The 22384-nt window shown below is 40.9% G+C and overlaps 1 protein-coding gene across 1 annotated transcript; it reads left to right on the forward strand.

Annotated features, from left to right (window-relative positions):
• The first annotated feature begins 696 nt into the window (after positions 1–696).
• Positions 697–17965, forward strand: mmp14b (matrix metallopeptidase 14b (membrane-inserted)). The gene is made up of 10 exons (XM_080034459.1): positions 697–1283; positions 9420–9568; positions 9695–9817; positions 9984–10291; positions 11821–11982; positions 12346–12497; positions 12577–12715; positions 12855–13005; positions 16120–16235; positions 16369–17965. Exons 1-10 carry the CDS (start codon positions 1185–1187, stop codon positions 16830–16832), a joined length of 1863 nt encoding a protein of 620 aa, XP_079890585.1. The 5' UTR covers positions 697–1184; the 3' UTR covers positions 16833–17965.
• The last annotated feature ends 4419 nt before the right edge of the window (positions 17966–22384 follow it).

Below are 22384 nucleotides of genomic sequence, written 5' to 3' on the forward strand. Positions count from 1 at the left end.
ATATCTAGTAGCATAACAGACACGAGACATTTTCCACTAGAGATTTATCTCTGAAAGAGAACACAAAAAGCACAAGACAAAACAGCCACGACGAAGGCTATAGGACGTTAGTGCAATGCATGCATTAGAGGGCGCAATTCCCCCTTTTACGCACAGTTTGATGGTGCTGCTGCCTATTGAATGGCCCAAAGTCAGATTGTTAAGGGGATGTTTGCGCTGTACTCCCTAAAAATCAGTGTGAAAAAACACTATTGACCTGTTTACAGTCAATCGTTCGCCTCTAATAAGGACAGCTTGTAACAAACTTATGATTTCCAAATGTTTAAAAAACAGTGGGCTGCTGCACGAAAAAAAGTTAAACAATATTTGGTTATTACCTTAGGCTTGAAAGAAAGCGAGGACTAAGAACTGTGTTAACAAAATGAATTGTATATATATGAGGTGAAACCAAGTCATCCCGAAAAAGTAACTTATTCAATGAGTTTCATCTTATGCGCAGTGTTTTGCGCCCCCTTTTCTGTAAATAATAACACCTCCATGCATTTAAGGGAGCATTAAGGCATTAAATCACAGCCCGAGGTTTAGGGCAGACTGTGCCAAGTCTAATGCGAAGGTCACCAAGTTGATTCCAGCCCCTGTAGGCCTACAGAGGGGCGGGCAGAGGGGAGGGTTGCATCCCTCTATTTTCCAGCTTCATGTCTCCGGGGAGAATCAAACTACCACGTCTGCAGCGGGGAGAGAGTGGAAGAGGATAGGGGATCAAAATAAGAAGAGGACAGCGAGGAGTTAAGATGGCTTCATGAAAACAAAGTCGGCTGCAACATCTGGAGTGAAGCGAATAGCTACATTTGGACATAAAATACGCACAGCCCTGCAGAGCCCCCCGCTTCAGACTTCCTGCTTCCAGTAACGTATGATAATTTGGTCGAAATTCACCAAAGCGCGATAAGAATGCACAGACTGGACGAATACCTCGTGGTTTAAGTAACTTAAGTTGCCGAGGCGCTCCTTGGAACGCTCTTTTGTGCTTTGTCGATCACGGTTGCGCCCAGAAATTCGTTAATGGGTTAAGTTAAGACACTGACAATGTTCTGACAAATAGCAAAGTAAGGTTTGCGCTAACTATCGGGAAGATCTTTCCATTTTTTTCCACTAGTTTTTTGTTTTGTTGGGAGAGTCAAGTGATGGCACCAGAGCTCAAATCGCTGGTCAGACTGCTGCTGCTGGCGTTGGTGTGGGAGCTGAGCGTGCAGGGAGCGACGGAGCGACAAGTCAATCCAGAGGTGAGGAATCAATCCAGAGGTTGGGAGTAAAGCTAGGGGTTAGGAGTAAAGGAAAAGGTGACGGAGAAGCCAAAAGTGGAAAATACATCCAGAATAAAGAAGTAAAGGCCTGGTAGAATTAAAGAAACAAACCGTTTTACATACAGAAAAGAGGAAGATTCAAGAATAAAACTACGTAGATGAATCCAAGATTGAGGAGTAAAGTCAGATAATAATTTAAAAAAAAATCCAGAATCTATTCCTGATTTTAAATAGATGAATGCAGCAAAGGAGAATAAAACTCGTTAATAAAATAACGCATAATTGAAGAATGAGCAGATAAATATATAAAATAAACATAACTGAAACGTTCGCCTATTTATAAATCTAGACTTGACTAATAAGGTCAAACAAATAATTATGTGAGAAAGACAGGATAAGAGCCAGGTTCAGGAAATGTGTGTAGAGTTTAGAGTTAAAAAATGGTTTGAAATGTTTATGAGTGACTTAAATATACTATATCCTCTGAGAGAAGAAGATATTTCCTGCAACTTATCACAGATTTCCTGATTTGACTAAATAAATAAAAATAAATTCAGGACCCGGAAAATAATATTTCTGGTGGGTTTTGTTTAGGACAACCATAAAGGCTTTGTTAAATGGTTTCATCCTGATGGATGGTAATTTCACCAGTTGCCTGTTGTTGGCACAGGGAATTATGGGAAGGGCTTTGACCCTGGGTTAGAGGAAGCAGCCCATAACGATGATGACGCTCGTGAAAACACTGAGAAATGCTGAGAGGGCAAAAGCAGGAGGAGAGCGAGAGAGGAAAAGCCAATGAGGAGAAATGCATGAGCTTGTATTGTGGTCGGGGCAGAGACAGAGGCAATTTTTGTGGTGGTGAGGGAAGGGAGGGGGATTGATAGCATAGCCGTGTGTACAGTTCTATTCAGAGGCAAGGGGAGATGTAATGGTTGACATCTGTGCTGAGTTATTGCTCAGTGGACTGGCGGAGAGGTGGGATTTACAATCTGAGATTTTGTGCTGCATCTCAGCCCACCGATTGAACTCTATTTCTAAAGACTCCCAATAACCCGGTGAGCAGAGGTACCAGGTATAAGTAGTGTTGTAGGCCAGGGAAAACTTCCTGTTCTGTGCCATTGTTATGACATCTCTTCATACCGGCTTCTTTCAGGATCATTAGTCCATACTCTGTGTGTGTGTGTGTGTGTGTAGGCCTACATACAAGCATAAAAGAGGATCTTATTATGATTTTGGTAGGTCATACAGTGGCGCCTAATATATCTCTAATCACTGTACCCTGCCTATGGCCAATGGAATAATAATTCCAGCTGTGCAAGTGGAAGAAAATGGAGTTAACTCCATTGACCTACATTAGACTGTCAATTTAAAGACACCATCTGTGATTCAAATGTAAATGGAAGGGCTTGCTCACCACAACCATTCAAAACCCTACGATTGGTATCAGCTCTTACTTTTAAATTGTATTGTTCATACAGTATACTAGAGAGCAATCAAATTTGGGATTTAAAATTTAAAGGACGGTTACTATGAGTAATATTGTTAACAGAAGGGTAATATACGCCTATATTTTCCAATAAAGAACTAAACAAAAGACATGTATTTAAGTCATTTAAGAGTAATTTCAATTATTTGGTATATGCATATATTTAAAGAGTGGGCAAGAGATCCAAATATCAAGGCATTTCCTGAATTGATAGACCATCAATTGTAGGTTAATTGTCATAAAACACAAAGTGCACATTTTCCCATAATAACAATGTCTCCCAGTTCATTTTGGTGTTCAAGTAACAAATTCACTAAACATTAATATAATTACGTTAACAAAAATTTTTAATATTTTTGCAGGGCTCCAACTCTCTTTTGATGCCATTCAACACAAAGCAAGATAAACTGAAAATATTTATTGTAGCAAGTATTGCATAACAAATGATAGGCTTAATGAAGGACATCACTTTGATTAGACTTAACATGGCAGATATACAACCTAATGTATTTGTTATTTTGGAAATTGGTTTCACTAAAACGTAGATGATTTTAATCATTCAGAGAGTACTGCTTGGCCTTTAAATAGAAAGACTACCAAGTTGCTGTGGACATTTGCCTTGAAGTGCAGGGGCAGGCATAGCCGGAAGTGCCCTGGAAAGTGTGTTGGTATATTAAGTTTATATTAATTTAGTGATTCACCTATTTTTGATGTAATTTATAAAAATTAAAACCACTTCCCATATGTTTATTTAATTCCTGTAAATAGGGGATGTTTGTGATCTCATAAGTTGCCTCCACAGACCCACAAGTGACCAGTATCAGTGCACAGTTCCGCTTTTGAGTAGGATGTTTGCGTTTTAATTAACAATAACTCTGCTTAAGTGAGCGGTTGTGTGTTGGTCAATGGGTCCGTGCTGGTGAGACAAACAGTTGGGGGTTGTAAGGATGCAGAAGTCATGTCCTGTGGTCTGTGGCTGGGACAGGAAGTGGGCAGCGGGGTTTTTCTCTTTTGCAGCTAAGAACACCTCGTGTGTCAGCAACCACCTGCGTGTGACACACACACACACACACACACACACACACACACACACACACACACACACACACACACACACACACACACACACACACACACACATAATGTACTTCTCTTACGTGCACATATCTTTTCTCATGCACAGACATGTCTACATGCTGAGGTCATTCGCTACAAAGGAAGATAGATGGACATGAGATGAGATGATGAAGGCAAAGCAGAGAAGACAGTGAGGAGGCTGTTCGTGGCTAGACAGGGAGGCATTGTGGGGATGGGAGTGATTCTATCAGGGGAAAGGACAGTTTGAAAATGAAGCAATTATCCATGAAAGGGTGTAAATCATAGCTGTCATGCACATATCCTGTGTGAATATATGTCCAGTTCCTTCAGCTCAGCATTGCTTTAAAGGTATTCAGATTGGTTTAACTGGTAACAGTCACATCTTGATGTCTTACTAGTCTTTTGGAGGAAGAAAGGAAGGAAGGGTGCTTAGTTTACAGACAAAGCCACATCCTACAGATCACCAGTGGGTGGCCAGAGGGCAGACTCCCCGGGGAGAGATAGGAGGTGTTACAGGAAATACGGTAATACGCAAAGTCATTACCTCATTTCCTTTTCATAAAGGAAGACTTCAATGAGCCAGATTGTGGGTTAAGCTTTTCTGTTTTTTTCCTGGAGACAAAATCCTGCCATCGCCATTTGCTCCAGTTTGACTTGTTGCTCAAACTCAAATACCATTGGCAGAGACAAGTGTTTTTCCATTCTTTTGTCACCGGTCTTATTTTTGGTTGGCTTGCATGTTTTAATAGACATCAGCTGGAGGAATACAAACACACACACACACACACACACACACACACACACACACACACACACACACACACACACACACACACACACACACACACACACACACACACACACACACAAGAGCTTTCTGCATGTGTGTTTGGGGGGGTACTGGCCAGGAGGGCCAGCAGGGTCAAACTTACACTAATTGTCAATAACGAGCTGTTGGAAGTGAATTGAGAGCAATAGTTTTACATGTTTATGAGATTTTACATAACACTGCAGCTCTCTGGGCAGACTGTGTGGATGTGCAATCAGAGGTATATGTGTGTGTGCTGTTTACAGAGCATTGCCTCAATTGGACTACCATTTCTGTTTACCAGAGTTTCTTTCCATTGGACCTCACTAAACGGAACAACTGACTCTTTTTCTTCTCTGAAATGCAATGCCTCATCCTCCTTCTCTCATCCTATACAAAACGATTGCTCTTCCCCAGACATCCCCCTTCCATCAAAGAATAAACTTGCATCACTGGAATTGAGTGAACTGAGCCTTTTACCTCCAAATCTTGGATTTGCCTACCTGAATGTACGTTCTTACTGTGCTTCTATATCTTTGTGTTGCTTAAAAATGTATTCCTGACCACGGGTACTATGGTTGCTACAGGGTATGTGAAAATATTGTGGAGTAGCTACTGATATTGAGTCAGCTGTAATAGGCTAGGCCTACTTGAACACCCAGTTTTATAAGTGCAAGCAAGCAGAGAAATGTATACATTGATGAATAAATACTTGAAGTTGATAAGGTAAAAGTGATGGATATAAAATGTTCAACTTTCGTTTTAAAAGTAAAGGATAAACAGTTAATAATTAGCTATGGCTAACAGTAATGGCTAAATGGCTAAATAGCAAAAAGTAGTCTTATGGGTGAATGGTTCAAATAGAAGCTTAATGGATACACATTTTATAATAATAAGTATCAAGTAATGGATACAATAAACAGCTGAAAGAGTTAGGCAATCGTTGACAGTTGAAAACATTAGCTAAAAGTAATGGTTACCAGTTGAAATAGCTCAAAGTACACTAAGGATAAATGTTTCAACATTAACCGAACAACAGTTGAATGTTAGCTTATAGTTATAAACAGTTGAAATAGTCAGAATAAAGTAACAAAAAGTCAAAATAGTTTGCTAAAAGTAATGGATGAATATTTGAAAAGTATGGGTTGTCAGTGAAGGGCTATAGTTTATAGGTGAGGACTGTGGGGGTAGGCCTAAATCCAAAGGCTGCAGGCTATTGGCTTAAACTGTCATCTCCTATGCCACTATAAACAGTGGTAATTTTCTTTTCCTGCTACTGCTTTAGTTACTAGGCCCATTAGTGTGGTCAAAAATAGCCTAGTGTGACGCTAAATACGACTTTGTCAAGTAGTAGTAGTAGTAGTAAAAATATTTATTTCGGTCCATCAAAGCACATCACATGCGATCAATAAAAAAAATAAAAAAATAAAAAAATAATGGCCGAAAAGGTCTAGGCTGAAGCCGAGGCTTATTATGCCGACCCTTTTTACAATAATAGTAAGTTCATTATTAACACCTTCATTTACCATTATTAATTATATATATAAAAGAAAAATACATATACTGTACATATACTATATATATATATATATATATATTATTTTTTTTAACGTTTACAAATATATAACTATCCGCAAATACATAATATAATATCAAATACATAATATAATATGTATTTGTTGTATATAATATAAGTCACATGAGTGAGGGACCTTTGAAAGGTGTGGGAGCCTGAAAGTTGAAACAAATGCTCAGTGTCACTAATAGACAGCAGCCTTTTGACTGAGCAGAGGGCAAGGTTAGGATTTTTATTTAGAAAAGAGAAAACAGTGAATGTGTGAAGGGGACAAACAAGTCTTTAAGCACAGTCAAATCAAGCCTCCAACATCCATTATTCTTACATTCAGAGTAAAATATACACAATTCTGATGCTAAGGTTTGGGGTTTCCCACTCATGTGGATGTACTGTAACAGTGGCAAACAGTACGTCTTTATGTGTCCACTGGAGCTCCATGGGTGAGTCACAACCAGAAAGGGCTCATTCAGGGTTGAAGTCTAAACACTGGGACCTCCATGTCTCCTTAAGACAGACAGAGAGGGAGAGATTAGACCTTCAGGGGCCTCAAAAATGCCATACTGCCATTCACTCAAGGCCAAATTCATACTATAACTACTGTATAGTCACGGATCAATATAAGACCACAGACCTTAGCACAAATTCAGATACCGTAATCTATGTCAGCAGTATTTTGCACATGTTTGCTTTATACTGTACATTAAAAGTGGAAGAGTGCTAAAACAAGGCAAAACATGGTTTGCCGTCATAGCATTTAGTAACTTTGAGCAGCAAATGTAGGATATACAGCAATAATTGGGCGGCTCTGGGTGTGGTTGTTCATAAGTATTTACCCTCAAGACTCTAGGTTTTTCCATAAGAGAGGGACGAGGGAGAAGAGAGGAATAGGGGTGGAGTGGAGTGGTGAGGCGAAGACAGAGACATGGACGTTGGGGGGAGAGTTTGACTTTGAGGTTTGGATGCGACTAGTAAGAAATTCCCAGTTAAATTACTGACTGACGCTGCTGCTCAACTGGAGACATCGGCTGAGGTTGCCCAAGGCCCGAGTCTCACCCTGGGACACTCCCTATCTTTCTCTCTTCTTTCTTTCAATCCCCTTCTGTGCCAAAAAAAAAGCCACTACGCAAGTGGTTTTTAATCAGAACTATCCAAAACAAATAACAGATCACATTAAGTTGCATCACTTCAAGCCCTAGGGTGAAAGAAACCACCACTCCAAGAAAAAAGTCAGTTATTTTTATAGATAACATTTAACAGTCGAGCCCATTCTATATCAAAACAATAAAACACATCCTAAAAGTGCCTTACAAGCACACAAAGAGACTGTGTACCGCAGAATATCAAAGCTGTCCCAGGTTTTCACTGGGCTCACAATAGCCTCAGTGTTATTTTTCGGCTCTACTTTGAGAGGGAAAGAGTTTAGGAGACGCTGTGTGGGAGAGGTGCGGAGCGAAGCCGTTGGCACGGGTCCAGATGTTAAACCAGCACCGCAATGAAATGGGTTTCCAGGGGAAAGTAAGGTCAAGCTAAGCCAGGGCTGAGGGATCTGGAGGCCTGAAGAACTCAGTGACCATCATATTATGTGCACGTAGGGCTTCAAACAAACACTTTTGTTATGTGCAAACTCAACAACAGTGATGGGTTCAGTGTGGCAGTCTGCAATGAAACACAAACAAGTAGCTAGAGAGTGAAGAAGCTAATATTTAACTCTTTGAGGGGGGTTTCTCCATTCAGTTTCTGTCCCGTAGTGTCAATGTCAAAACATGAACCGTCTTTGTTTTATTCTTTTTTTCGGCTTAAGCTTGCATTACTGTTTTATGTTGATCATGGTTTCAACCAACTATGGTCCTCACTGGAGAGCCATGTTGACGGTTGGATAGCTTTTGTGTTTAGTCATGATGATCAGATGGAGACGGGCCACGTGTTTAAAATAATGTTGCTCCACTCCTTCAAAATATTAAGATACCGATACACAGAAGGGCATCATTCAAGTGCTTATTTTCACTGTCATTGAGACATGTGTTTTTACTACAGTTGCATACAGAACATCCTGCACTTGTAGTCCCAGTACCTCTTAGTCAACATCATATCTGACGTTTGATATGTTTTGGTGTCTGTTTCTAATTGAATTTTCGTGTTTTCATTTTTTACATTATTTCTAACGCTGTTGTTTACTTCATGCTTTGCCGCCATGCAGAGGTTCTACGACCTCATAATATGTATGGCTTCAAACTACCTTTTGCATGTACAAACTCAACAACAGGGATGGGTTCAGTGTGGCAATCTTCACTGAAACACAAACAAGTAGCTACAGAATGTGAGAGGGGTTTCTCCATTCAGTTTCTGTCTCGCAGGGTTAATGTTGAATTCTGAACTGTCTTTGTTGAACAGACTTGGCAATAATGCCTGACACAAATGTCAGGATGCTCTTTTTGAATTTCAGTTCAGCTTTCAATAACATTATCCTCAACAACCTAGTGTCTTAACTCCATGGACACAACCATCTGTAACTGGACCCTGGACTTCAGGGGCAGGTTACAAAAACAAACATTCGGTCATGCACCACAAGACTGAAAAACAGCTTCTTCCCCTAAGCCGTCAGAATATTGAACATAGCCTGAGCCTGTGTTAAGTCATCAGATGGAGATGTGCCAGGTGTTTGAGATGTTGCTCCACTCCTTCCACATATCCAGATACCAAAACACATTCATTCGAGAGCTTATTTTTTCACTCTCATTGAGGAATGTGTTTTGGCCACTGTTACGTACAAAAACATCCTGCACTTGTAGTCCTTGTACCTCTTAGTCAACATCATACCTAATCACTTCTTTACACTGATTCAACGTTGCTTAACAAGTAAAAACAAGTGACATTTGATAGGTTTTTGTGTCCGTTTCTAATTTAAGCTTTTTTTTTCTTTCTCCACACTGAGACTGGACTTTCCGTGGTTTTAATTTTTACAATATTTCTCACACTGTTGCTTCTTGCCCTGAAGATGTCTGTGTGTAAATGTTGTTGTTGTTGCTTTTGTTGTTGTTATTGTTGTGTTGTCCTGCTTGTTGTTTTTTGTATGAGACCGAAGACGAATCTCCACACCGTGGACAATAAAGATTTAACTAACTAACTAACTTATGCTTTGCTTTAAAGTCATGGCTGCAGCAGTACGGTTACCTACCCCCAGGGGACATGAGGACACACGCCCTCCGCTCCCCTCACTCTGTCACCTCAGCCATTGCCGCCATGCAGAGGTTCTACGGACTCACCATCACCGGGTCCTTTGATGACAAAACCATTGAGTGAGCACCTTCAAACTGCTTTATTCTAACTGTTATAAAAGTTCAGCCTCCAAACAGGGTAATATTATAAATCAAAACAGGTACTTCCTACCTTGTTTTGAGTGGACCGTGTCTTGTCTTCGGCAGGGCTATGGGCCGACCACGTTGTGGCGTGCCGGATAAGTTTGGTGCTGAGCTCAAGACCAACCTCAGGAAGAAGCGATACGCCATCCAAGGCCTGAAGTGGGATAAGAAAGAAATCAGTTTCTCGTAAGTAAGACGCTATGATTTTTTTTAAATTGATATTATTTGTTTGTACCCAATCATGGACCAATGTGAGAAAGAGCAAACTGATGAGGTTACTAAAATGATTTCCTATAAAGAGGGAATAACTTCAGGTCTTTCTCACCCTCCCCCACAATTACACACTCTCCAGTATACAAAACTACAGCCCTAAGGTCGGTGAGTACGAGACCCATGACGCCATCAGGAAAGCCTTCAAGGTGTGGGAGAGTGTCACTCCACTTCGGTTCCGGGAAATCCCCTACAGTTACATACGGGACAAGGTAGAGGAGTTTGCCGACATTATGCTGTTCTTTGCTGAGGGTTTCCACGGTGACGCCAGCCCATTCGATGGTGAGGGGGGCTTCCTTGCACACGCCTATTTCCCTGGTAATGGCCTCGGTGGGGACACCCACTTTGATGCAGCTGAGCCATGGACTATTGGAAACAAGGATCTGTATGGTGAGGCTCTGTTGAATCTATGTCAAAACTGACATTTGGATAAATTATGGATTTCTTTCTTTTTCTCTTGTGATTCACTTAAACCTTACTACAAAAGAAAAGGTTTAATGTTGGGAGTCAGGAGTTTTAATTTTCCTGATGCGAGCAGAACACCAATGCACCAACAGGTCCAGTCTTGTTTCAGGACATTAGTGGGAGTGAAGGCCTAGGGCAGGGGTGTCAAACTCATTTTCACAAAGGGCCGAATTACGACATGATAATCACACGAAGGGCCAGACATGTCGCTTACTGACATGTCTCAAACAACATATCTAGGTATATAACCTGCGTACATACGAGGCATAGGCTAGATTTTGTTTACATATTTTGGGGGACAAATTATATGTGGGGGGTATGGGGGTGCTCCCCCAGAAATTTTTCTGCGTCAAACACTTAATTTCCTGTATTCTGGTGGATTTTTCTGTGTTGGTTTTCTGTGCCTTTTCTGCGTCAATTTATTGTGGAAATGTCTTTATTTTTGTAAAGGAAAAGACAACATTCAGGTTCCTGGTGAAACAATTCTAAAGGACTATAATGCAGTAAGGCTCTCAGGCATCCTGGATTGAGCCACAATATGTTTTCTCTTGGATTTTTCAAAACTTTCTGCACATTCAAAACATATCACATTTTTAAATTTTATTTTCTTATAGGAATCATGACCCAGCACCAGTGTTAACTATTTATGACACTTTACATTGGTAATGAAATGCAAAGCCACCATTGGAAACAAAAGGGGTGGGCTATCAGCGGGTATCTATCTAGTTAGTGAGCTATATTGTAACTTCAGGCAAAAGTTAGAAACCAGATAATGTTAGCATTCATCCTTAGACAGTTGACACAATCAATCATCATATTAGCATGCTATTTAGCCCCATAGATTGGCCTATTTACAGCCATTAGAAAACTGACATCTTTTCTTCAATGCAAATTCATCAATTCATGGCTTAAAATCCTGAGCTGTGGAACTTTCAGAAGACATTCCTAGTGGTAAGCTATGCGAGTGTCCTAACGGTTGGGAGCGTGTGCGACGTGCCAATATGGCACAGGCTCCACATGAGAAAAAAAAAAAAAAAAAAATCATGTTTTTTTTTTTTTTTTTTTTTGCGGGCCAAATTGAATGGAATTGCCGAATTGGTTCGCGGGCCAGATTAAATATTGAAACGGGCCAGATTTGGCCCGCGGGCCAGAGTTTGACACCCCTGGCCTAGGGCTTTGTTGATACTGCAGAAATGGAGAAGTATTCATTTTTAGAAAGTCAGCTGTTTGAGTCAGACATATCCTCACATGACCTTGAGATCAGTTTATTTTGACAAACTGATGTGATAAGTAATTGTGTGCATTTCAGTCATTTACTAAATGAGGAATTAACCAATTTGACTCCTTTGCCTTTAGTATTCATTGTGGGATCAGCCCTTTAAGATCAGACTCCGTAATTGTTATGCCTTCCACTTTGCCAAGAAAACTGTGTATTGATGTCAACACCATTCCAGGTAATGATGTATTCCTGGTTGCGGTGCATGAACTGGGTCATGCTCTTGGTATGGAGCACTCCAATGACCCTTCAGCTATCATGGCTCCCTTCTACCAGTGGATGGAAACTGAGAACTTCCAACTTCCTGAAGACGATCTCAGAGGCATACAGCAACTTTATGGTGCGTTATCGACCATTCACTTTCAAAATCAATGTCAAAGATAAAGCTATATCTTTATAAGCCGGTTGCAAATTTTGCGATCAATTGTTTGAAACATAAAAAAAACTCACCAGAAGTTTTTTAACTTAGAAGGTAGATTCAAAAAGTATCTTTCCAGTGCTGCATAAAACTTAACTCATGCCACATTTTCTCCAAACCCTTTCTATTTTTGTTTGTGTAACATTCTGCCGTCCGCTGCTAAAATAACCTCCTCTCCTTTAAGGGATCATAACGATTCCTTTGATCCAACAGAACCAGGGTGATGCTTAAAGTTTAAAATTAGGTTTGCAAAAATTCTTTTAATTTGTCCGTGTTCACATATAGGTTCTGGATCAGGCCCTCATGTCACACCACGTACTCCGTACCATGACCCTGACCCCACATATGCACCCGACAAGCCTCACTTCGGTCCCAACATCTGCGATGGACACTTTGACACAATCGGCATCCTCCGAGGAGAAATGTTTGTGTTCAAGGTAAGCCATCACAACCTTGTGGGATCTTCGATGTGAGAGTTTTTCGGCAGGCTGTTAATAAAGTTCCTCTCTCAATCAGGATAAATGGTTCTGGAGGGTACGCAACAACCAAGTTCTGGATGGATACCCCTTGCCGATTGGTCACTTTTGGAGGGGATTGCCTACTCATATCAATGCCGCTTTTGAAAGAGAAGATGGGAAATTTGCTTTCTTCAAAGGTACACTTTTTTATATAGATGAAAACATCTGCATGATTTCCTTTTTAAAAGCAGTCGTCATCATCTAACAGGTGACATCTTGCATTCATCTCATTTGTATTCTCCCTCTGTCTCTGCATCTCTATGCCTCTCTCTCTAGGTGAAAAGTATTGGGTGTTCACTGAATCAATGCTAGATTCTGGTTACCCTAGGAATCTAAAGGAGATGGGCAGTGGGCTTCCCAAAGACCGAATAGAAGCTGCTCTTTACTACACCCCAACTGGACAAACATTTTTCTTCAGAGGAGACAAGTTAGTCATCTTCTTTGTGTGTGTGTGTGTGTGTGTGTGTGTGTGTCATATGCCACAACCTGAAAAGTCACACCATGCTGAAGTTTATAAACTGATTCCAAGGAAAATCTATTTGGGTCACCACCAACCACAAACATATTTCAATGTTGACCGTATAAGGTTCAAATGCTTGAAGTCAGTCACTTTCCTGAATTACAAACTGCCCTCCATTTAAACATTAAAACAAAGCTTGACGCACTTTGAAGCTTGCTAAGCTCCCAAATATACACCAAAGGCAGGGCTGTACAGTGCGACAGTTTTGATCGCATTTGCTACTGAAATTGATCACGTGCGATGATGAACCCGTGCTAATGAGCAGATGCTGTCTCTTTGAAACACAGAGGAGCGCTGCACAACACTGCTTAGAGGGCTCTACATTAACACTCTCCAAATTCGGGTAAATGTAGTCTTAGGCAAGTAAGTTATTGAGTCCACCCTCCACTTTGGCTGGTGAAAGATGTGTGTTCGGGACCTGTGGAGCGGCGATTCTAGCGTCTAATAAACTTCAACAACGGTAATAACCGGAAGAAGACGGCACGCAGTTAAGTTAGCGCGTGTGCAAACAGAACATTTCCTGTGCACCTTCACATTAAAAGCATGTTACTAGCCAAACGTCAGTTTACTTTTTTGAAGCCGGTAAGAACAGGAAGTTCGCGCTTCTCAGCCCTGCAGTGCGCTAGCTTGAAAGGCAACTCATTCAGCTGCAGAGAGCAGTCAACAACAGTAGTCTATTTAAACACAGTTTGAAATAACTGATAAGCCACTGAAGAACAACTCCCAACACATTCACAACAACCTATTTAACTTATCCTAAATTGTACCAATATGTATACTTAATTATTTAATAGGCTATATGTTTTAAAGTTAGGTTTTAATTAACAGAAGGACATTTACCAAAAATGTTTATTATTATGAATATAATAATGATGTGTATACAAAAAATATATAGATATTCATTTTATGGGGAGAAATAATTCTGAATCAGCAAAAAATTGCAATTGGCAGATTATATTCTTTTGTCTAAATTACAATCAGTGCACCCCTATTAATTTTTCTACAATTATTACTGCACACACTAGGATATGACATTAATTGAGAATTTCAAATGAGACCAAGATGACAGGCTAAAAGGTAATTAGAGCGAAATGCATGGGTTAAGGTTATGCAAGTTTTCGATCATACTTTGTGTGCTACTGAATTTATTTTTGTGCTACTGATTTTTTTTGCTTGCTAGCACCAGTGCTACCACCTAAAAAAATAAGCGTACAGCCCTGACCAAAGGGATTGTTATAATAAATCTGGGTCAAATGTGGGTGTCAGTGATTACAGTGCTAACAGGCCACCTATATAAACAAAGGCCATATATGCTTTAAGTTGTGATTTTCTTTTTTTACTGAAATGGTTTATTCAGAGACGTAGTCTGGCTGTGGAAAGAGTCAACACCAGCTTCTAAACGCTGCCATACTGAGAAATACTGAGAGAGTTTTGTGTAGCTGATAAGCTTATGCCTACCATACTCTTGACTAGAGGACTCTGAAAAGACTAAAGTCTGATGATCCCATCTCACATCTAAAGACATCAGTTCACATCTGAAGACAATTAGTCATAAGTCTCTGAGTTTTTAGTCACAGAATAAGATTTTGCAAAGACAGGGGATCTTATTTGAAAGACCACAACTAGATTCCTTTTGGGATAACGATTATTTACCGTCCTTCTCCCGGGGATAAAAAATGATTTCAGTCATATTAAAGGGTATTTTTAGCATGTTAAGTGGATTCTAATCTTAAACACGTAAATGTAAAACAAGCATAAGCCCGATCACGATGATGTAAGTTGAAAAAAGAATTTCACTCATACTGTAGAGCAAAGCGGGGACATCCCGCTGGTAGCCCTTTTTGAGCGGCTTTAATCCCGTTCTTCTTTTCCGTCCCCCAATAACTTTAAATCCTAACCCGAAATGTGAAGATTAAGTGTTAAGGTTGTGCAATTGTCAGTCCGGTTCTCCAGCGGAGTCTACCAGGTACAGTGTACAAAATAAGTGTCTCACAGGCAGCACCTAACACCACCCCGCCTGCAACCTGTTTGTGCTGGAGAGAGCACACGTGCATTGGCTGTTCAGTGTGTCATTAAACTTCATTAGTTGCATGAACCAACCTGAAGACTTACAATAAAAGCTAGGAAGATAATAAAACTATAATATTAAACGTGTTCGTTTCTTAAGAGGAAGAAAAAGATGCAAAAATGCTTGAGGAGTCAGACGAAAAAGGTTCTATGGTATTTAATGAAAAAATGATGTTCAGCAGGTTACAGTTATGCAGGTCAAGCGAACAGCCAAAAAGTGAGAGCCTCTCTCTTCATCAACACATTATAACAAGTACAGATATGCATTTGATTGGTCTATTTTGAATCATCCTTCTTCTTTCGTCTTCCGGATTGTTGAATCTGCCATATGGGAGAGAAAAACGCCTCTGTGCTGGTGTCCTTGATAGAATAAGGTGTCTTATCTGTTGCTAAACTACCGGTGTGAGCGAGCCTACAGAGGGCCATTGTTAGAAAAGGATACTCGTTGGCCTCGAGACTTTGGGAAAGTCAAAAATTGTACAACAGTATGTCATGGGATGTCTCAGTTCTTACAGAAGGAGCTTTTTAACGCAGTATAGAGTTCTACGACTTTCTATATCACATGTTTATCAATGGTTAATTGTTAGTTAGGCTATATAAGATATATTGATTAAATGCATTAATGATGGGGATATATCATCATTAATTATTGAGAATTAAAATCCTGACAAAGACCACCTCATACCAAACGATTGATATGATAGGCTCGCGCCACAACTCTAGTCCAAACAAGCATCGAACCCTTAAGAGCAAGTCAGAGTGACCCCTCAATGAATTTAACAAAAGTCCAAGTGAAGTCTCAGGTCCTTTAGGGCAAGTCCAAAGGAGACCTGTCAAGCCACGGATCTTTACAGTATAATCCAAGTGCAAGTGTTTCAGGGCTCTTAACGTGATTTACTGTAACTCATCAGAGCTGTTCCTCTCTTTACCTTTCCAATCTCATTCTTTGTCTAGGTATTACCGTTTCAACGAAGAATCACGCGCCGTTGACGAGGGCTATCCAAAAGCTGTTAGTGTGTGGCAGGGAGTGCCTGACAACATCAAAGCAGCCTTCATGAGCAAAGATCAAGGTAAGGGTCTCGTGTGTGTAATATTACTAAGTTTATTTTCTCACATCTTAGTGAGAACAGATTGGAGACTGGAGTCGCTTTTTCCTTTAAGTTCAGGTTTTTATCCTAACATTTCCTTTCTCCACGCCCTCAGCATACACCTACTTCTACAAAGCCAACAAGTACTGGAAGTTCAACAACCAGATGATGCGTGTGGAGCCGGGATACCCCAAATCAGCCCTTCGCGACTGGATGGGCTGCCCCAACGAGGACCCGAAGACGGACGGAGGACGAGGTGGAGGCGGACATGACAAGGACAAGGAGCGGGAGAAGGACAAAGAGCGGGAGGAAAAGGACAAAACTAGAGACAGAGAGAGAGACAGAGAGAGGGACAGAGAGAGGGAGAGAGAGAGGGAGGAGGAGGACAGGGAGGTGATCATTATTGAAGTGGATGAGGAGCAAGGGGTAGGTGGAGGCAGTGGAGCGGCAGCGGTGGTGTTGCCACTGTTCCTGTTAGTGTGTGTGATTGCGACGCTTGCAGCATTGGTGTTTTTCCGTCGGTACGGTACTCCACGCAGACTCCTCTACTGCCAACGATCTTTACTGGACAAGGTGTAGACGGAGGACAAGAGGAGGGAGACAGGAGAGACACAGGGAGGAAAAAAGGGAAGAAAGTGTGGGGACATTTTGAACACAGATAATAAAAGCAGGAAGAGACTGAGATAAAACTTGAGAAAGAGCATAAGGAAAAGCACCAGACTTGCATTTGAAACTATTCTTACCACTGCCAGATTCCTTTTGCTCTATCTCTCAACCACTCCATCCTTCCATTTTTTCTTTCTTTTTTTCTCTTTCTCCTTCAGCCTCTGCTTCTCTCCTCGTGGTTATACTGACGCCAGCTCATTGCTGTTTGTTTTAGCCTTTTTCAATGTCTTATTTTTAGTTTTTTTTCTTCAGTGGTCAGTGTTTGTGTCCTTGTCAATTTCCGCTTCGAACCTGCACCTTCAAGACGCCCATTCTAGCATGTTTCTTCGAGAAAGCAACGAGCGTTCCTCTCCTTCTGTCGACTTGCACACACTCACATTAACACAGTCATCGTGTTTCTTGATCCTCCTGTAAAGGAACATGTCAGAGCCAGTATGGACCATAAAAAGGGAAACTAAATATTAGCTTAAGTCCTCATGAAGCATGAGATACACTCGTATCAGAGTAAAAAGTAAAAAATACGACAGTCTCTTTTCCTTTCTATCAATGTCGTTAGTGGTTATTATTATTATAAATGATGTTGTCATTTTTATTATGACTATTACTATTATTGTTGTTGATGTTCTCTGTGTAAAGAATGTGTTTTTGTACATTGTCATTAAAAAGTCCTGCTGGACAGTGACATACAGTTTTGAAAGTGGCCTTAATTTTATATTTGTGGGGACAGTGAATGGGGAAGGGGGTTATGTATTCTTGAAACTTGATTGTTTTTTTTGTTTTGTTTTTACCTTGAATCCATCTCAAATGAAAATAAATTGAAGATCTGAAAATGACTCCCTTTTTGTCATTGTACTTGTTTACAGTTTTACAATCTTGGTGCTACATTACTAGTCAGGGGTGACAAGCAGTTTGCCAACAATGATAATGATACTAGTGACAATGATAATGATAATATCTAGTTTTCTCAATGAGATTGTGTGTGTGTGTGTTATTACTCACTTATATATTTTCAGCTTTTCTTACAAAATAAAGTCATTTCAAAAGGCTTTCTGTGCTTTGATTTTCACTTACTTAATTATCCACTTAACCCTTTATGTCTTTGTGCCGTCTTTCTGTTTAACTAGGCTAAACTGGAGCCACTTAATCTCCTTTAATGCAGTATTATCTTGTATTATAATGTAGGCCTGGCTGCTTTCATACAATTCCAGCTTTACCTGGACTGTCTGCCTTAACCTCTCACAACGCCCCACTGTCAGTCTTTCCCAGTCTTCCTAGACCTCCAGGTTTCTTGCTCCCCGACTGCACCACGCCGCAATACTGGGGCTCGGAAACTGTCAGGCCAGAAACTGGGTCGGAAAACGCGGAGTGGATCCAAAGCCTAAGTAGAAACAGGGATGAAGGCGATTGTGTGAAACCCGTTGCTGCACAGCAGGAAAACATATCTCAGCTATACAGTGAGCAAGAGAGGGTGTGTGTGTGTGTGTGGGTTCTTGTTTTTCCACACTTGTGAGGACCATAGATCTTTCACAGGAGGAAGGAGTTTGATGAAAAGCATGCAAAGTGTAAGACGTATTCTTTTCTTTCAGGCTTAAGGTTTGAATGTAGGGTTTCGATAAGCTGTGGAGAGGTTACTTTTTAATGTATGAAAGGCTCAGTGAGTGAAGGTCCTCAAATACAAGCCTGCCCTCAAGCATGTTCTGCACAGCTATAAATGCCATTGTTTGTGCATTATTAACTGTTTATGTGTGCACTCCCATCAACCATAAGCTAATAAAACCTCAAACAGCAAACTTAGGCGTCTCCCCATTCCCTAATGAACCCGCTAATGAATAACTTGCCACACTGCCATAAGACCCATGGTAAAGAGGACTGAATGTGAGTGAGAAAGAGGGTGGGTGGGGGTCAACCCCTCTATGATATGTTATGATTACATCAACAGGGCTTTATGCAATTAAAATGATGAGGTATTTTCCTATTGTGCCGAGAAGATTTAGGGCGCCCATTTGTCTCCACTTTGCTGCAGTGTTTTGAAGGGCTGGGGCTGGGGAGAGAAGTCACGGGACTTTTGGGGGTGGTAAAGGAGGGAGGGGAGGAGGAGGAGATGAGGGAAGGTTGAGGAGGGGTAAGTCAAATTTGGAAGCCATGGACGGAGCAGAATTCCATGAGCAACATCTGGAATTCCTACTGCATCATGTACAGTATGCCAGGCACACTGCAGGAGCCTGCAAAGACGGGATGGGAATTGGTCAAGAACAGTTTCATTTGTTGTTTTTTTGTGTTTGTTGTTGTTACACTCTATCAAAGTCCTAATAAAGGATATGTGAGGAGGTAAACAAAAACAAAAATCTTTATCCCCAACTAGTTTAGTCTGCATGTCTTTATGGGTGCATAGTGTTTTCCTTGCTAAAGTCAGACCTTTAGCTTGGGGTCACTGCTTGGGGTTTTCTATCTTCCCCAGCTGATTCTGCAGAGGGAAGAAAAGAATTGCCTCATAAGCAAAACTCTTCCCCCACAGCTCTCCCTTCCCTCGTCTCTCTGTGTAACTGGAGAGCTTTTCTTCACTGTCTGCAGAATGACTCACTTCTTTTTATTTCTTTTTCACAAAGCCCAACAAAAGACCACACCACACCACACTGCCCCAGCCTCTTCCAGCCATCTCCTATCCCCCTGGCTCACATTTCACCACCCTTTCTGCAAAATCAAGTGCCTCACTTGACTTCACATGCACTAATCATACAATCTCATCTCTCTGTCTACATTGAACTCCACTCAACTAAAGTCATTAACAAGCTTCTTTTATCTTTCTGTCTTTCTGTGCGCTGGACACTTCCTGTGCCTGTTTCCGTTGGCATGCGCATTGCCTGCAGGCTGATGAATGGAAACTTCCAAATAGGGGAAATCCTGCTCTTGGCTATTGTGTCTCATAATAGCCGAGCAGTCGAACATCATACTGTAATTGCAGGACCAACCTCAGAGAGACGACTGAGTAACTGTCCCATTCAATGGGAATGAATGTTTAACAGAGAATGGTTATTGTCTGCCTGGTAACAAGGATGTGGGACGATGGGGAAAGGGGCATTTCGTAAGGAAACTGATTAGCAGCTATGTAGGTTACACATGGTTTTCATTTGCATCAGTTAAGAGCTCTGCCACATCCTGCACCAAGCTCTAATACAACATACAGGAACGCAGTCTGTCTCATACTTACACCTATGAACAGATAGGAGGTAAAGAGCAGGATAGCGTTGCAGTGTTCACTTCTTCCATAGAAGAGGAACCGCAACGTGGTTCTCTTGTTTTTCAGTTTTTGACCAAAACTTAGCAATTGCTTTGCATGTTCGCACTCATCACAGAAAAATATTGCCATTAGGCCGTACTTTCCCTTTTACTCCTTAGAATAACAATTCTGTAAAGAAATGTGTAAGAGACAGATTCAAAATAAAAAAGACTGGTTACAGTGGATGCACCAGTGGATTATACGGTACACTTTCCAAATAGTTTTTTGTTGTTGGAAGTTTGTCAGTTGTCATGTCTTTCAAACTGGCATTGTTTTCTTGAGGTTGAATTTCTTGAAATTCAGTACCAATACTAACGATCTAAATGAATTGGCAACCGCATGCCAAACTACGATGGTGATGTGGTAAACATTAACCCTGCGAAATATCAGCATGTTAACAATGTCAAAGCATGGTGCCGTATGTTTAAACTATCATGCGGGATCACAGCAGGTAATTTAATAGGTATATAATAGACAACATCTAAATATTCTTAAAAAATGCATTGAATGTGCAACAGTTTAGAGGCCTCTCACAAAGGGAGAAAAGCACAGGTGTAATCAATATACTGACAATCCCTTCATTCCATTTCTGTGCTTCTATGCCAGTGAGGCAGCATGAACAATACTTGGCCTTGAAATTGGCTGACACAAATAGAATGAAGCCAGCATTATCAACATTTACGTGTTGAACTTTGGTGCTCATGTTTATTAATGTGCGCTGTCCCTTTTAAATAAAGAAATCTAAAAAATCAGCATTATGACAGAATGCTGTGAAAAAGGTTAATGGTGTCTAAGGGTTAGTTTGCTTTCTATTAACGTTCTTCATAGTTTAAAAAAAAAATATATATATTTAAACAGGATACTGTACAGAGTGTACAGTAAGGGTGTTATTCAGCTGCTGCAATCACACATGCGGTATATTTGGCAGTTAAAGAGACAGGGATCAATACCTAATACTTTTTTCCGTTATGTCTGCATCTTATTAATCCATTAAGCAAGGCATGGAGCTATGCTTGGAAAAAGACATTCCCTAACATAACTTTTTGTGTGTGCTCAATCTCAGTTTTCTGTTTCATTGTGTATTTTACGAACTGCTTGGTTTAGGATCTGTTTTCTTTAGCCACACAGTTTTACAAGTGTCTGCCCCCTCAGTGCTGAATCTGCTTAAAAGCTATCACTTTAAAGCTATGCGTCTACTTTTGTAACAATTGAACACAATGTCTGCACTTCGGAATGGGTGTGGTGCAGTTAGTGGGGGCAGTCGCTTTTAAATGTCAGACAGAAGTATTGTGCAGGCTGAAAGAAATACAGGTGCAAGGAAGTTGAACAATCAGCATTACATTGCATTTTATTTTTCAAAACCCAGTCTCATATGGCGTGGTTACCCAAGCTTGCACAAAAACACCTCCGTCGTAGGAGATGCTGATTCAGAGTCTCCTAGCCCAGCTACCCTCCACCTGAACCAGCAAGGAAAGCCCCCTGGCTTGGCTCGGGACCTTGTCAGATGGTGGGAATATTTCTTTTGACATTTAAACATACATATACAGTCCCCATCTGAACTCTTACCAACCCAAAACCCCCTATTCTCACTTCCTACAGTCCCCACATCTCCTGCAGTCTGTAAATTAAGTATCATACGACCTCATGCTTGGTTTTTTCATTCTCTCACCGCCTCTTCCATTGCAACAGGGCACATCTGGTTTCCATAAGCACATACATGTCATCGCAAAAGGAGAGGAGGGGGAGGGGTGTGTATACATCAAGGGAAGTTTGAACTTCAAGGAATGGTTTAGACCGACTGTCAAGATATCACTGTCTTATATCATCTCTCCAAACTCTTCTTGCATGACATGAGCCAGCTTCCCTTCAGTCAAACTTTAAAAAGGAAATCTACGACAGCGAGTGTGAGTGTGAGCGAGAGCGAGAGATAGAGAGAGCCCAACACTGAGGGAAACGATTGGGTAAATAGGACAAGCATAGAAAACCTCCAAGTCAGAGGAAAGTCAGCGAGACATGCCGAGATCAGAAAGGCCACATCAGAGGTTGCCTTTGAAAGTGGAGCCGCGTGGGCCTCTATGCTGAGTTCCGAACAGTGCTGGACACAAAGACATATGTGGTTACACTGAGGAGGGGGAGGGCACTGCTTACAGAGCAAAAACATTGTGTTTTTTTACTGCCCACTCGTCAG

This window comes from Ammodytes marinus, assembly GCF_949987685.1.
Source record: "Ammodytes marinus genome assembly, chromosome: 9".
NCBI lineage: Eukaryota > Metazoa > Chordata > Actinopteri > Uranoscopiformes > Ammodytidae > Ammodytes > Ammodytes marinus.